The sequence below is a fragment of the Drosophila navojoa genome, chromosome 2, assembly GCF_054131105.1.
Source record: "Drosophila navojoa isolate 15081-1374.11 chromosome 2, UAZ_NAV_1.0, whole genome shotgun sequence".
Lineage (NCBI taxonomy): Eukaryota > Metazoa > Arthropoda > Insecta > Diptera > Drosophilidae > Drosophila > Drosophila navojoa.
The window spans coordinates 21,958,902-21,974,976 of NC_142890.1; the positions used below are offsets into that span (position 1 = coordinate 21,958,902).

Consider the following 16,075-nt stretch of genomic DNA (forward strand, 5'->3'; position numbering starts at 1 on the left):
TCGACCAGGTTGTTGCAGCGGTATCGCTCGGGACAGCTGCGATAAGATCAATTATGTTAAGTCACTTGGCGTTAAAATTATGTTGACGCATGTTTCCAAAATGTTAAAACATTCGTATGTACATGTTTAAACGATCTCGGTCACATCTATTTCTTGGTCCACGTCCAGGGAGCAATTATGCAAATCTCTTGACAATCACTTAAAGCTTTTAAAGCGCATTAAGTATGCGAAATGTCCGGACGGCGTAGGGGCCAAGAGTGGAATGCTATACAATACAAAGCTCCAATGGCTCCAATAGCGCCAACAGCGCTATACGAACGCACCTCTAACCCAATTTATAACGACTTATCGACAGTAATAAAAACAAAATACAAAACACATCGAACTTAAATTTATACACATGTTGCGATCGATAACGCCAACGCCTCATTTGCATGCTGACGCAAAGGCGTGGCGGGCCACAGCAGAGGGGTGACGAGAGACGAAGAGAGAGAGAGAGAGAGAGAGAGGGTATTGATGGGACATTTGGGAAAGATAGCCCGCGTGTTTATCAGCGACATTTGACATTGTCAAATCGCAGCTTAATTAAGCAATCGATCTTTGGCTGGCCAATCGATGCTCGTTGCTAATTTGCAGCGCCGACTGGCATGTGGGAAAGTTGGCGATGACAACGACTCTCAGCTGGTAGTGAACTTTGCATGCGCCTTGGTTACCGGCCGAGCGAAGTTCAGCTGGGCTTTGTCTCAAGGCAGAGGCCGTGGGGCCAACCGTTATGGGGCCTAATGAGTGGCATTTATCTCGGCCGCATATCGAAAATGGTTTTGTGAAAGAAATTTTACAAAAATACATACATGTATGTGTGTGTGTTTGTGTTTGTGTGTGGAGCCCGCACTCTTGTGGCTGGTGTTTTTGGCGCTGTGAGTCAGGCACACACTGATTTGGGGCTGCGCATAAATCATGCCGACTCTGTGACACTATCACACTAATAAAATCGCATGCAAAAGCCGCCAAGTCGCCAACAGCCGATCGACAGCAACAGCAACAACAACAGCAACAATAACAAATGAATTGAGAGACATTTAAAGAAAAAAACACGCAGCTGAATGACAGCAACAAATGATGCCCAACGCTTTTGTGGACATAAATGTTTGACATTAATTGAAATGAATATTAATTTCATATTTATTGTAATGCCGGTTAATGGCCAACATGGATGCTGTATTGCTGTATTGCTACAGTGCTGTGGGGGCGTCGCATGGGCGTCTCCCAGCTATGGTCACGCTTGATGAACGCATATGCACCAGCCGCTGCATGCTGCGCCCAACCGGTGCTGGCTGCCTCTTGCCACATGCCGCATGCCATTTGGCACTTGCAACTGGCGCATGTGCTCACAGTCCGGCTCAGCATGGGGATTCGCCCGAGTGTTCGAGCCAATAACTTAATTTGTAATCGCGTTGCATTAGAATTTAACTAACGCGTAATTAATGTTGCAAGTCATGGATGAGGCTGGGGCAGGGCGAGGGGCGGGTGCAGCTGCAGGTGGGGGAAGGGTGCATTGGGTACGTGAGTCTTATTTATTGGGATCTAAGTGATTCCCGATGAGATTCCGACTGGCTAGCAGCAAATACTGCGATTGAGGCATCAACTCACAGCAGGTGGCAGCAGCTCACAGAGAGAGAGAGAGAGAGAGAGAGAGAGGGGGGGAGCTAAAGCGAGAGCGCGAGAGTGAGATAATGTCGGGGTCGCGGTCGAGGCTCGAACTCCTGTTGTGTATGGCCTGGCGCATCAGGTGAGAAGCGTTCAGCATCAAGCGGGGTTTCACTTTCCTTACACAGACACACACACACACGCATGAGCACTGCTTGGGTATTTTGGGTGTGATATCATTAGCTCCCCTGAAGTCAGCTGGAAACTCGTTTCATTGCATGTCTCTGTCTACCTGCTCGAGTGCTCCCCGATGCCCGATGCCCGACGACCGATGCCCCCACCTCATCTCAATCCCAGCGAGTCGCTTTAATATTAAATTTATATTATTAGCGTGAATAAAAATTGCTGCTGCCGATATTTGCGGATCATTAAAGCCATCAAATGAAGCCAATTAAAAGTAAATAAATAATACATTTTATGAAAGCAATCAAATCTCGGCAGTTCCCTTCCCTTCAACCTCTCCACCCTCTGTCCCTCGCTCCATCCATCTCCCGCTCTCTTTGAGTGGCCTTAGCTCTTTAGCTAAATTATGCGCAGCGAAAATTATAAAGCTTTGTTCAAACTTAATTAGGCGCTGGCGCGAAGACAACACGAAAATCCGTTGAACCGTTCGGGATCTGCGGATCGGCAATTGGGCTTCGTCTGCTTTATTTGTTGTTATTGTTGTTGCTGTTGTTGTTCGAGGCGGTTCATTAATAAATTAACAGCACATAAAGAGCAGACAAAAGAACAAATTTATGGGGCATCAACCAAAAGAAGAAGAAGCAGAAGAGGCTCTGCAGTGAAATATTTGTATAAAGAGAACACAAACCACTGAAAGGTCAGCATTGAAGGAAATAGTGTTCCAAATGAATTTGGCAAGCGTTTTAAAATCAATAAAACTTGATAAGCAATCGCCGATGCTGAGGCTTTGTTTTCTTTCTTTAATAATATGCACAAAGTATGCGAATATTATTAGATATTTTAGAACATTTTGGCCAAGTATTTGAATAAACAAATTAATATTCAATAAGATATCTATTTTTGCACTAATTATAATTTTTAATAATTTTTGATTAGATAAATAAATTATAATTTGAATAAAATTAAAAAAAATTAATAATTGACTAAATTATTTAACATTAATAATGCGTTACTAATATAATAAAATATATACTATAAGTAAATACTAATTACATTTTGTTTTTGCATTAAATGTCAAAAATATTTTTTAAAAAGTCATATATGAATAAATTAACAAATAAATTTCATAATTGACAAAATTATTTAATAAAATTAATAATGCTTTAATAATGAATGTATTTAAATATATATTATAAGCAAATGACGAATACAAATTGCTTTCGATTTAAATATGCAGCATTATAAAAAAAAAAAATTATTTAAGCAATTTTTTAAATAATTAATTATTGATTATGAGACTTTTTAAATGAAATTAACAATGGATTAATAATATATTAATGTATATACTATAAGGAGATGATGCATTCAAATTGATTTTGAATTAAATGTGGAAAGTATTAATTAATTCTTAATTTGAATAAATTGTTAAATTATTAATAATTGATATATAATTATTGAATAGCATTAATAATGTGTGAATAAGTGAGTAAATGTATATAGATGTATATAAACAGTCGATGCATACATTTGGGACAGTTATATGAGTCAGAGAAGAAAGCGTAGTTCAACTGGTGAGCAAGATTTTTTCCCAGACTCTATATATACACATATTGATCACTGAGTGTACCGAGTACACATTTCTAATATATGCAAAGATTTTTGGGTGTTATGCGTCCTTAAAGAAACTTGCTCTATGTATTTTGTTTCTAGATATTCTCTCTGCTCATTTACTATAGTTGAAATTCAAATAAATTTAAAATACTTTTAACTCAAGGGCGCTAGATCCTTGGCATGCCGTTGGTAATGCTGGTCATATGATTGAAGGAGCAGGAGAACCTGTGGCATATGTCAGAAGTGATTGGATCTGTTAGTCACTTAATCAGGCAGCGTCTTAAGTTCGCTAACTGTTGCGTTCTATCAGCTGCCCAGTGGCCTGGGCTGGGCAGGGCTGCGATCCCGCATCGCTTGAGTCAGTGCACCCACCCGCTGGGTTATTTAAGTGCCACATCTCACATGAGCAACTTTTAAAATTATTTACATGCAGCAACACGGCAAGCAGCACAAAGTGAGCCCAAGGTGAGGCGGGCACACGAGCAGCGCCTTCTCTCCAGCATCCGCTCGCAGCGCCCAGGTGGGGATGCTGTTGCCGTGTGCTGCCTGAAGAGCTGTGCAGATAATTAATTGATTAAAATGTTTTTGCATATTATGGCCCGTATCATATTTCACATAAATGAGCGCATTCAACACGCTAAAGTGCCAAAGATTGTCTGTAGCCGGGCTGGCAGAGATTAGAGCGAGGTGTCCATCAGGGAAAGAGATAGAAGAGCCAAGAGAGAGAGACAGCGTATGATGCGAGGCACTTGTTGCCACAACTTACCACCTAGGGTAACCGAATGCGCCATCATGATGTTCCGCATGCTGATCATGATGATGATGAGCATCATCTGATGATGCTGGTCGAAAGTCTACAGCTCGGTCTAGCCAAGCGCCGCATGGGGCAGCGGGGCGATTGCAGCAGACTCCAAACACCGAACAGGGTGTTTATGGTGATTTAGTCAGTTATGTGGATCGTAAACATTTTTGATAGCTAAATTTAAATAAACGACAGATATTTGTTGCTGGCTGCTTTATGAGCGAGGTTACAGCTGGAGATGGAGTTGGAGCTGGAGCTTCGTTCAGTTCGAGTTGGTGTCGTAAGGCGAAGGCGCTTAGTCATGTGGTATGTGTGTGTGTGTGTGTGTGTGTGTGTGTGTGTGTGTGTGTGTGTGTGTGTGTGTGTGTGCGTGTGTGTTAGCCAAGTCGAGAATTTAAATTAATTTTATTGCATTGAAGGTTTTGTGTAGTTGGCGCGCGCGGCGAGAGAAAATATCAAATTACTGCGGTAATATATTTGAGATTAATGTCAGATCTCTGGGCCAACAGATTTTGTTACGTTTTACTTTTATTCAGTTGGTAAATTGGCTATAAAAGCGCTCCAACAATGTGGGCAAACGCTCACAGATGAATGCGGCGATAAACAGGTAAGGAAAACGATGAAAACGAGGAAAAGCGAGCAAAGAAAGCGGTTAACTGCCAGCTCTCCATCAAGCGAGGGCCAACTGAAAGAAAATTCGTCTCGTCTCGTCGCGTCGCTGCTCAGCCAAAACATAAACATCAACATAAACAAAACAAATATTTTGTTTAAATTTGTTCGCTGACATGCGTTTCAGATGTCAGGCCAGCCATAATTGGCTCTCGATTTTGGCAATCAAACTGTGTTTATTTATTTGGGAAATTGCCCCGATCGGAGCATGTAAGTAGGCTGCTTACCTGCCAACTGCCTGTTGCCTCCTGCCCATAGAAATCGAGCTGAGAGAGTCAGCGGGATTTTCGCAGTGTGTGTGTATGTGTGTGTGTGTGTGTTGGGCTAAGCTGAATCCGGTTGCAGCTCAATCTGCCTCTCTCTAACAGGATTAGATCAGCCCGACTCTCGCTAAGCCCACAACATGCACTTGTGGCTTAACTTTGGCAATCCTGTTAGGCTGTCGCAGTTGTTGTGTAGCTGGACTCGCTGAGCTCGCTCTGTGTCTCGGCCGGCAGGCATTTCTTTCAATGAACCTAATCCTCGACTGCAGTTGCTGTGTTTTCAGCTTGTCATTGTTTGTAGTCGAGTTAGGTGCTGGGCAGCATCGGCAGCAGCGGCAGGAGCAGCCGAAAGGGTTGGCCGGCACGCCCACGCATATTTGCATGCCTAGCGTTGACTTATGCCTTTTGTCACAAGCCCAAGCCACAAGTCAACTGGCCGGCCTGTGCCCGCTCCGGCCAGGCTCAGAAATTCATATTTAATAAGCACATAATGGCAATAATCATAATTTTACAGCGAACTTCGGAACGCAGCTCTGTCAGCGGGATGCCCCTAAAGGGTTTCCATGGCATGAGCTCTGATACAATGCGCAGAGAGAAAGAGAGAGAGAGAGAGAGCTATGGCTACAGAAACAGATACTGAAGCTGGGAGGCGTTGCGCACATTTAATTAATACGTTTGCTGCTTGCTTAGTTATTGGCCCCGGAATTCGGAGCTGGCCCTGAGCCGTGGCTTGCCAACGGTGGGCGTAACAACAGATGATTAGATTTTCTTAAAATTTCAACTAAAGGACTCTGTGTGCCATGCTATGGTATAGTGTGTCATTTGCCTGACTTATTGTTTCAGTTTTGATCGCAGGCAAAGCTTCGTTTAGACCCGACTCCGGTACGAACCCGGCGGCCGGGGGGTTTTTGTCTCTCATTGAATTTCAACGGAAGCCAATGGCCATACTAAGTGCTGCATTTGGGTTTGTGATGTTTACGAAATGAGTTTTAAGCGGGGTTTTCGCTGGGTATTGCCCTCCGCTGTCTTCTCTGTTTAATATAAAACAAAAGACTTGGACAACAAACTTGCTGCCTAAAGAAATGTTTGCAGGAGATGGTCGAAGCGATTCAGCAGGATTGTACAATAAATGAAAGTAAATAAAACCATGTTTTATATACTTTGACAGATTTCTATCTCGTTTCTATCTGATATTGTCTTATTACCTATATCGATATCTTGCCTCTTCATTTCATTAGTTCTCGATTTTCCTGGTAATTAGATGTAGCAAAATTGCATTGTTCCCACCAAAATCACTGGCCTGGACAGCTCTAACGGTTTCAGCTCGTAAAAAATCAAGCAGACAATTGAGTAAACAATACGCATCACCACAACAATTGCCGTTCAAGTGCCCTGGGGCAAATCACGCAAAACCATAAGAGGAATAATGGGTCTTAACCTCAACCTCAACTCCAGGCCGGTCTGGGCCATTTGTTTAATTTCCAATTAAAAAGAGCAAACACACAGAGAGCACTACGCACACAACAAACACACACCTACGCCTACGCACAGCAGGTCAGGGTCCGAGTGTGAGTCCGAGTGCGAGTCCGAGTCCAAGTCAGATCGCCTGGCATTATCATCATTGACATCACGACAAGGCTGGTGTTGTTGGTGGCTGCTTGACAACTGTTTTACCGGCTCAGGTAGAGCCCGAGGAGGCGAAAGGATCTCGGGCACTGCGTGTGCACAGACGCCTGACACTTGGCTGGCTGGCCGGCCAGTTGTGCGTGGGCCCCGTTGAAATGAGTGCGATGATGATGATGATGAAGTGAGGTTTCGGTCGCTTCCCGGAAAATGCCACTTGTCAATAGGCCAATGCCCGTCCCATTGTAGCTGTTATCTAAATTACGCCAAACAAAACAGCAGTTGCCGTAACGAGCACAAATCGAAGGGGCATCGCAATGGCATAGACCTAGGCCCAGCCAAGCCCTAGCTGAATGTTTTGGCTGTTTGGCCATTCCACTGTCAGGGGTGGGCCCTGCTAATGTTTTAATTTGATTTTAAAATGATGTTAATCTAATATCCGTGGAAAATGTCAAAATACAGCGAGAGGTGCAGCAACAGTGCAGCCATCTCGCTCGCTCACCCAGCGGACGATTGATTAATTAAAAGTCTAAATATGGCTTCCATGCGGCTAATTGAAATGCACTTGCCGTGCTGCTCAATTTCAATGAATTTTCCATTTTATTACGAAATACGCTGTCAAAATTGTATTGGATCGCTGCTGCTGCTGCTGCTGCTGCTCGGAGGCTCTTGATAATCTATGAGCATTATGTTGACAATATTTTCCTGTGAATTTCATGTATGTGGTTTCAATGATCGTAACTTATATGGAATGCCAACATCAATGCTGCTTGGCTGCCACTCACGCATTGGGGCGTGAATACCACAAATTTATATTTAATTGTTTGATTGCCAGCCCCGTTGACTGTATAATTTCTCAATAATTTCCCTGTCCACGTTGTTGCTGCTGCTGCTGCTGCTGCTGCTGCTGCTTTGGTGTGGATGGAAATTATTGAAAATTGCTGTGACAAATGTTAGGCGCTGACTGCATTCATTAATTTCGGGGCATTAGGCGACAGTCCCCAACGGAGTGTGAATCGATGAGTGCGACTCCGGGATGCGTGTGGGTGCGCATTAGTTACCAAGTAGCCAGCTGTGTGACGAATCGCTTGTTGCTGTAAATAAGACGTCTCCAATATGGCTCGAGAAAGGCTTACAAATTAATGGGCGAAGGCACAAAAGCCTTATGAAGGATACAAATGACTTAGGCAACAAACTTGCAGCGCACTCAAATGGAGACATTAGCTTATTATATATCTATATTTAACCACATTCTTTCTTGGTATTTCCTTACACTAGGCATCCACTGCAGACCTTCTCCCATTTGATTTTACGAGCTCCAATTACTCAGCGAGCGTATCATTAGCCGTAGCTCAATTGATTCGCCAGCTTTTTAATTATAGCTCAAGGTTGTGTTTTACTCGAATATTGCTCATTTCACATCCACTCAGCTGGGCCACATTCACGTGCTGCCCGCTGACGCAGCTCTATTAATAATTCGCCTGCTTATTAAGCTAAACTGTTTAATGGAAATAAACAAGAAAATATTTCCCGGTTCAGCTTTAGCTTTAGCTTTAGCTTTCAGTTGTCGTTCCGCCGCCCCCACCCGGGTATATAATTTAAATAAGCTCGCATGGCATCGCCGATGCACATTTGTTTACGATTCTAAAGCGTATAGCAATTTTCATAATGAATATTCTAATTGGTTTTTAATTATACAAAGAGCATTTCGTGTCTTGGCCCCTATGGCGATGCGAAATGGGTTAATTGCTGTTGGTAATTGCAATATTAGACGCCCCGCCCGAGCGGAGCATGTGCGGTGCAACAGGCGGCGTCAAATGGAGGTGCATTAATGGCGAACCCACAATTAATATGGATAGCCGCAGCTACTCTATCCAATATCGCATTCGCTGCATGGGAATGGCCACACGCAATAGACGCATTTGGCAAGACTTGACAGGGCCGGGAGCAGGGCAGCCAGGAGCCCAAAGGGGCTGGCACCGCCAGTCTATAATAATTCAATAACGGTATGCATAATTCAACTGTGGCTCTAGCTGTGGCTGCGGCTGCGGCTGACGGTAATTGATTGTTCATTCAGCTACATTCTGCCTAGGCAGGGGATTCTCCAATACCCTTTGAATAATGCATTGCGGACGGGGTCGATCATGCGGCGAACAAGCCCTCGTCTGTTCGCCCAAAACAAACAATCAAACACGGCGTGGATGCTCATAAAATAACAGAGAAACAAACTGAAGAAGATGAGAATAGTCGGGCAGGCATCAGGTCGCCTCATAAAGTTGGCATATTTATGCGACTAATTTGATATGAAACATAAAAGATATAAAACTCACCAAATAATATTAAGAGTCTTGATTCGGGATGCCACAAGAGTGAGATGCATATCAACAATTAGAAGCCAGACCAGGCGCCCCATCGTGACGAGAGAATCGAGAAATTTGACGCTTTTACGAGCGCTCCACACTCCGCAGACAGGCAGCATAATGTCTCTCTTTGATATACCAAATTAAAGCAATGGACAGTGGACAGTGGACAGTGGACTCTGGACAGTGGATAGTGGATTGCTGGAATCTGGTGATACGAGTACTTTGCATATGAATGAGCTGGCGCGTCGTCAGGTCAGGCTAGAGCTGGCGCCGCAAAGAGCCGAGCAGTTGAGCGCGGCTACAACATAATTGAGGCAATTAGAAAACATCAAAATATTGGGCCTGGCCACAGAAAATTGTTAAATAAATAAATGCTAACAAATTTTGATCTTAATTAAGCACTTGAGCGCTTAGCTGAATGTTTATGTAAAGTCTGGATAGACAACAGTAAATACACACACAGACACACACACACACAAATACATTTGAGGCCAGGGCATAATGCAATTAAAGCCAACTCTCAAGCACTGAGCAATGACAAAGCGCTTTTCAATTCAGAGCTCTGAGTTTGTTGTGCGAGTCCAAAGGGAGCTGGAACGAACGCCCACATTATAATCATTCAATTAAAACGCTTAGGAATTATTATTATGACAAACAAATGTCGAGAGGTTCAAAATTGATGCCAATCTTTTGGGCTAACTGCAGGAAGTCGCCAACGGGCAACGGCCAACGGGCAACGGGCAATGGGCGAAAGCCAAAAGGCGGCTCGAAATTACAAGCAATTGAAAGAATGCGATCCATATCGCTGGCCAACTGGCGGAAGTGAATTGAAAAGTTAACTGGCGTGGCGTGGCGTGGCTGAGTGAAAGAATGGCCGCCAGTTCGTTGCCTAAGTCTTTCGTTTTCGTTTAGACAAATGCCTCAACATGGACTTTAAATTAATTACTTAATTTAACACAACACATGGTCCAGCGACACCTTCGATGACATCCCAAATGTTGACAACAACAACAACTGTTGTGTTCAGTCCACAACAGCACAAAGCACTAACATTGACAACTCGGCCAGCAGGCGAAACCTGTTGGAGATCGAAGCAACAGTCCTACGGCCCGTGGACTGGGCAGATGGGCAGATGGGGGCATAACAGATTAGTTAGCATATCCCATATCAGGGTAATTATTGTTAAATGAGATAACGATCTTGTACTGCGTTGACATTTATTTATTTTCCTTAATTTCGCTGTATTAATCTTCCTGGAAACACACATTAAACACACAACACAAACACTCTGCAGCAGGGCGAAAAGCACAGCAGAAATCGGACAGAAAACGAAGATGAAACACACACAAATACACACACACACACACACTCAGTCGGTTCGCTGTGGCACGTCCCGGTCTGTTGAGTGTGCCCGTAATGATCATTAGCGGACCATGAAAATCAACAGCATCAATTTGACTTTATTGGCATTGCATTGGCAATGGAACGAGCATGGGGCACTGGGCACTCGCAGCGCTTGGCGAAACGTCTTTTGACAATTTGCATCAGGCAGGCAATCGATCAATGAGCCACGAGAGAGCTGGCTAATTAATATATTATATCGTTACTATCGGCAAGCTCATCGAAATCAAAATGGTTGGCAATTAAGCGAACATGTGAACAACAACAGCGGCAGAAGAAACACACACACATATTCGAGATACCTGTAACAAAACTCAATTAAAATCAACAACAACTTTGGGCAGCTGCCACAGAAATCGAGGGAGAAGCAAAGGGGAGAGGTAAAGAGAGGAAAAAGAGAGAAGAAATCCCCCAACAACCAAAAAAGACGCAGCTAATTTAACCAAATTGGATTACTTAATAAGTTTATTGGATAAATAACTTCGCCGCAACAACAATAGCGAGACACACAAAAGCATAAAGTGAATGTTTTGTTGTTGTTGTTGCTGTTGGGGCGCGCCAAAGGCGCACAAACCTTTTGTGGCAGCAGACACAAAATCAGCCACGGGGCAAAGCAAGTTGTATATAAAAATTGTTGAGCTAATTTCTGAGAATTACCAAAACAACAACATAAATATGCCCTCTCTCGCTCACACTCACTGCCATAGTTTCTGCCTCTCTCTCTTTCTCTCTCCATATGCCTCTCTAATGTGTTTTTGTTCTACAGAAACATTTGAAATGATATCGTCAGGCCAAGCGGAGCTGCAGCTAAGCCCCCAATCAAGTGGGCGTCGTAATTTATTATTAATTATAATCAACTTTTTGATAGACAAACAGTCAGCACAGCAAAACAACGAGGCAGAGCACCTATCTAGGCATCGCATGTGCGTGCCTCTAGACAAACAAGACTCGGCTCGGTCAATGGATGTTTAGCCAGAGCCAAGCACTTCATTTGTGCTGTCTGTGTGCTTTATGCGTAACTGCGATATATATCAGAGACTCCCTCTCTCTCTCTCCCTCCCTCTCTCTCTTTGTGGGCTCTGTAATTGACTCTAAGGGTTTGATTTGTTGTGCTTCTGACACTGATTTATGCATGAGCCTGATTTACATTGTTTACTCGGCTTTGGCTTTAGTTGTGCAACCAAATCATAGACCAGACGCCTTCTGACAGCCGGCCGCAATTTAGTGCTGTTAACAGCTAGTAATTAGCAATTAGACTCGATTTTCCCATTAATTAGCCATATCAATGACTCGGCCAGCGGATCTGCACTGCAGTTTCGATTGCATATTCATGGGAAACGCTGCGAGCTGCACGTTTATCGATCTGTCCCATAAATTGTGCGCTAATGAACATAAATTTTGATTTAGAAATCATTAGCACACCTCGAGTCAAAAAATGCCGCGTTGTCAATTCCAGCCAACTCGTTTCAGATATATATATAAGTATATATATATATGTGTGTGTGTGTAAGCTACACCTCCACCACACCCACCTGCATCGCCTGCACCGCCCCTACGTACTCGTCTCTTTGATCTCACTTGCGCTCAATTAAATTCTACAGTAAAACACGATTTGCATTTCAAATTGTGCAATTAAAATGCTTATGAAATCTATAAAGAATCGCTAAATGCATTTTATGAACACCAGCACAGCGCAGTGCTAAGGCAAAAGCAACTACAACAACACCAGCAACAACAACAACAACAACAAAGTAATGCTAAATGTCACACGTTAATTAATTACTAGCGCATAATTAAAAGTAGTCAGTGTGTAAATCTGTCTCTGGCTTTATATATGACCTCTTCATATTTCTGCCGTTGTTGTTGCTGTTGTTGTTGTTGTTGTTGGCTGGCGCCTTTCTAAGTAAAAGCTGCAGCTTTGCGAAAGTTTAAGGAAACTTTTTCTTAATTTTGTTAAGTGCCAATTTGGTCTGGGAGCCCCTCACTTTTATCTCGAATTGCTTGGGATCGTAGTTATATTGTTGTAGATTATGTAAATCTCTGTGTTTTGTGTAGATGAAAAACAAGCTGATTGAAAACAATTTGATTGAGTTGCTTAAACTGTGTGCGACTGGCTTAGCCCAGGTCGACTCTCCAAGCCAGCGATGAACAATACCAGAGCAGATAATAAACTATATATTGTGTGAGGGAAAAATCGAATAATTTATGCCAATTGCAAAATAGCTTTGATTGATTTTCCCAGGTATTCATTGATGTTTACCTCTTACATTGCTCAACTTTTCGCTCCCAACTGCTCCACCCGAATTAAATTCATTTAATTTGTTTTATATGTATTTTTGTTCTTGCATAAGAATATTTGATATATTTATGTATATTTTTTTAAGCATTTTTTATATGTCTTTTCTTAACAATTACAACTAAAGTAACTAAAAGCTTAAGTTCTATCGTAAGCTGGAAAATGAATGCCCGATTTGTTCGCTTAGTGCTAAATATAAATACAATTATTAACATAAGTCTAGTGATAAATAAATGCTAAATAGATTTACAGGAATTTTCAAATACGAGTGAAAATGTGCAAGAAATTCGCTAATTAAAATTAATTTTTGTATCGCACGCATTTTTTGTTTGTTCTTCATCATATTTACACGCTTAAGCAATTAATTTAATTTGTACAATTGTTTCTCTCTCTCTCTCTCTTTCTCTTCAACTATTTCAAAGTGATTTTTTAGCTTTTTTTTGCATTTTCTTTTGCTTTTTCTTTGAGCTCAACTCAACTCGTCACGAAGTTCGCCCGCCGCCGCCTTTGATTTTGGCACTGTTTGGGGGCGTGGCCAGTGGACGCTCTTCGCAACGTTCTTAATACTTTTGCAGGGAGTGCTATAGATGAGAGTTTCAGGTTTTCTATATACACTAAGCCTAGCGCTTTTCATTTTAAGAATATATCACAAATAATTAAATTTAAGATTTGCACTCACACACACACTCACACTCACATGCACATTCACACTCATTCGCACACTCACGCACAACGCTCAGCAATGTGGGCGGCGTTTCTTTAGTAAGGAACTCACGGATGGGACAAGATGGAGGCGTGGCCACCTAATGACTCGCATCCAGATCATGCTCATCATCGCTGGCACAATCGTCCATCTCCATGTCGATGAGCTCGTCGTCGTCCTCGTCGCCGCTGCCGTTGTGCATGTTGCGCTCGGAGCCGGAGCCGGAGCCGCCGCCCTTCTCGTCCTCCTGCTGCATGCGCTTGTGCTTGGTGCGACGGTTCTGGAACCATACCTTGACCTGCGTCTCCGACAGGTTGAGTGACTGTGCGAGTGCCTTGCGCTCGGCTCCCACCACATACTGATTGCTCTCGAAGGCGTGCTCCAGCTTCAGCAGCTGTGACGGCGAGAAGGCGGTGCGAATGCGCTTCGGCTTGCGGAAAGGCTGCAGAAGGAAGTCTGGAAGGAGCAGAAAGAGAAGCGAGTTGGTTAGTCGAAGCTCGCAAGGCAGAGGCTGGGCATTGTTACTTACTTCCAGGGAAACGGTGTGGAAAGATGCGTCCGTGGCGACTGACAAGCCACGGGTAGAGCGGGTAGCTCTCGCGTGGCATGCCCGGATTGCCCATGAAGGAGGCGGCGGCGTGCGGGGGCAGGCCAGCCGCTGCGGCGGCAGCTGCTGCTGGACCCAGCACATGGCCGGCCTGCAGGGCTGCGGCCATTTGGAACTGCGCGGCGGCAATCAGATGCGGATTGTGCTGGGGCGCCAGCTCCGGCGGCGTGTTGATGTACGGCGGCAGTGCCTTGATGTCGGGCATGCCCGGCTGGCCTTGCGGCGGCGGTGGACCGCCTGGGCCCATCGGGAACGGACGCACTAAGCCCGCTGGCGGCATGCCTGGCAGCATGAGCGGATTGGGGCCGGGGCCAGCGGGGCCTGGGCCGGCGGACGAATGTATTACAGGTGTCTTGGGGTAGCTGGGCGGCTGCTGCTGCTGCTGCTGCTGCTGCTGTTGCTGTTGTTGCTGCTGCTGCTGGTGCTGCTGAGGTGGAGTATTGTGCGGACTGCTGACCAGCAATGTGGGCGATGAGGAGGGCTGCGACGATTGCGGCGACACCGACTTGGGCGGCGTGTGTGGCGGCTGAATGCGTTGCGCTGGGTTCTCGAGCTGCTCCGAGCCGGGCGGTGCTGGCGAGCGCTCACGCTTCAGGGAGACGGCAACTGGTGTGGAGTGGACATCGCCGAGCGGGGAGAGGCGCGTCTGGAGCGGACTGAGGCTGTTGGCGACGGCGGCGTTGTGATGCAGGCGCTGCAGCAGCTCCTGGATATCGTGATGTGACTTTGGTGTGCCCTGCTGCTGCTGATGGAGCAGCAGATGCTGGTGCAGGGCGTGCTGTTGGGCTGGCGAGAGATGGGGATGCGGATGAGGATGCGCATGCGGATGTGGTGCCATGTGCGGCGGCAGCACGTGGGCGGCGTGATGTGTTGGCGGCGCCATCAGATGGTGTGGCGGTGTGGGCGTGGCGGACAGCATTGTGAGCGCAGCGGGCGGAGTCTGAGGCGGCGAGCCGGGGCCATTGCGATCCGGCTGCGGGCTACCCGGCTGCTGTTCCGGATTGCCTCCGGCGGCAGTCGCCGTCGCATCGTTGCCAACAATCGATTCGATGCTGAAGCCGATCTTCTGCTTGGGTGTGGGCAACATGACGGCTGAGGTGGGTACCGGCGGAATCATTTTAGTCATAAATACGCGCGTTGATTGTGCGGGCGAGGCGGCGATTAGTTCGGCTATGTTGGCGGCTTTTGTCTATCAAACTCTATTTCAGTTAATCCTTGCGTAAGCACTTGCCTTTGCTTGTTTGGTTGTTGTTTTTACACTTGGCGCACCATTGGAGCGCTTCACTACACACTAAATGGTTGCCGTTAGCTTTGAAACCCTTCGACAGTTGCGGGCGACGGGCACGTAAACAACTTTCTAGCGGGGGGCACAGAGAGTCAACAAATTGTTATTTTGTATGTCTGAGTTTTGCGATCGACGCGCTCGTAACGTGTTCACTCGACGACGTTCACAGTCTGAATAATCGAGAGAAGCGCCGCAGCCACACCAAGTGTACGCAGTGGGAATTATACACACGCACACACACACGACAAACGACTTGACGAGCGAGCGCACGCTCTCTCTGTCGCTCTCGCTCTCGCTCACTCTCTTTCTGTCTGTCCGTCTCTCGCTTTCCACAAAACACGTCAAACCGGTCTGCGCCCGCGCCTAACGAGTGCTCTTGCTGCTTCTGCTATTGCCCCGTGTTCGCGCAATGTGCCAGAGCGAGAGCGCAAGAGCAGCTCAGCCATACGCACAGACCAATGAGCGCTGCTCGCGAGCTTGCCATTGCACTCTCGCCTGCTTGTGGATTTTATCTGGCCACGCCATGCTGTCTCATTATCTGAACGGTTCAGTTGCACATGGAGAGGCGTACACAATTTAATTCGCTACGATGTAATTGTGTGTGTGTGTGTTTGTGTATTTG

The 16,075-nt window shown here is 45.3% G+C and overlaps 1 protein-coding gene across 1 annotated transcript; it reads right to left on the minus strand.

Annotated features, from left to right (window-relative positions):
* Positions 1-12,886: 12,886 nt before the first annotated feature.
* On the minus strand, positions 12,887-15,659 carry ems (empty spiracles). The gene is made up of 2 exons (XM_030386607.2): positions 14,091-15,659; positions 12,887-14,017 (listed from the first exon to the last, which is right to left on the minus strand). The coding sequence occupies exons 1-2, from the start codon at positions 15,292-15,294 to the stop codon at positions 13,662-13,664; spliced, it is 1,560 nt and encodes a 519-aa protein (XP_030242467.1). The 5' UTR covers positions 15,295-15,659; the 3' UTR covers positions 12,887-13,661.
* Between the last annotated feature and the right edge of the window lie 416 nt (positions 15,660-16,075).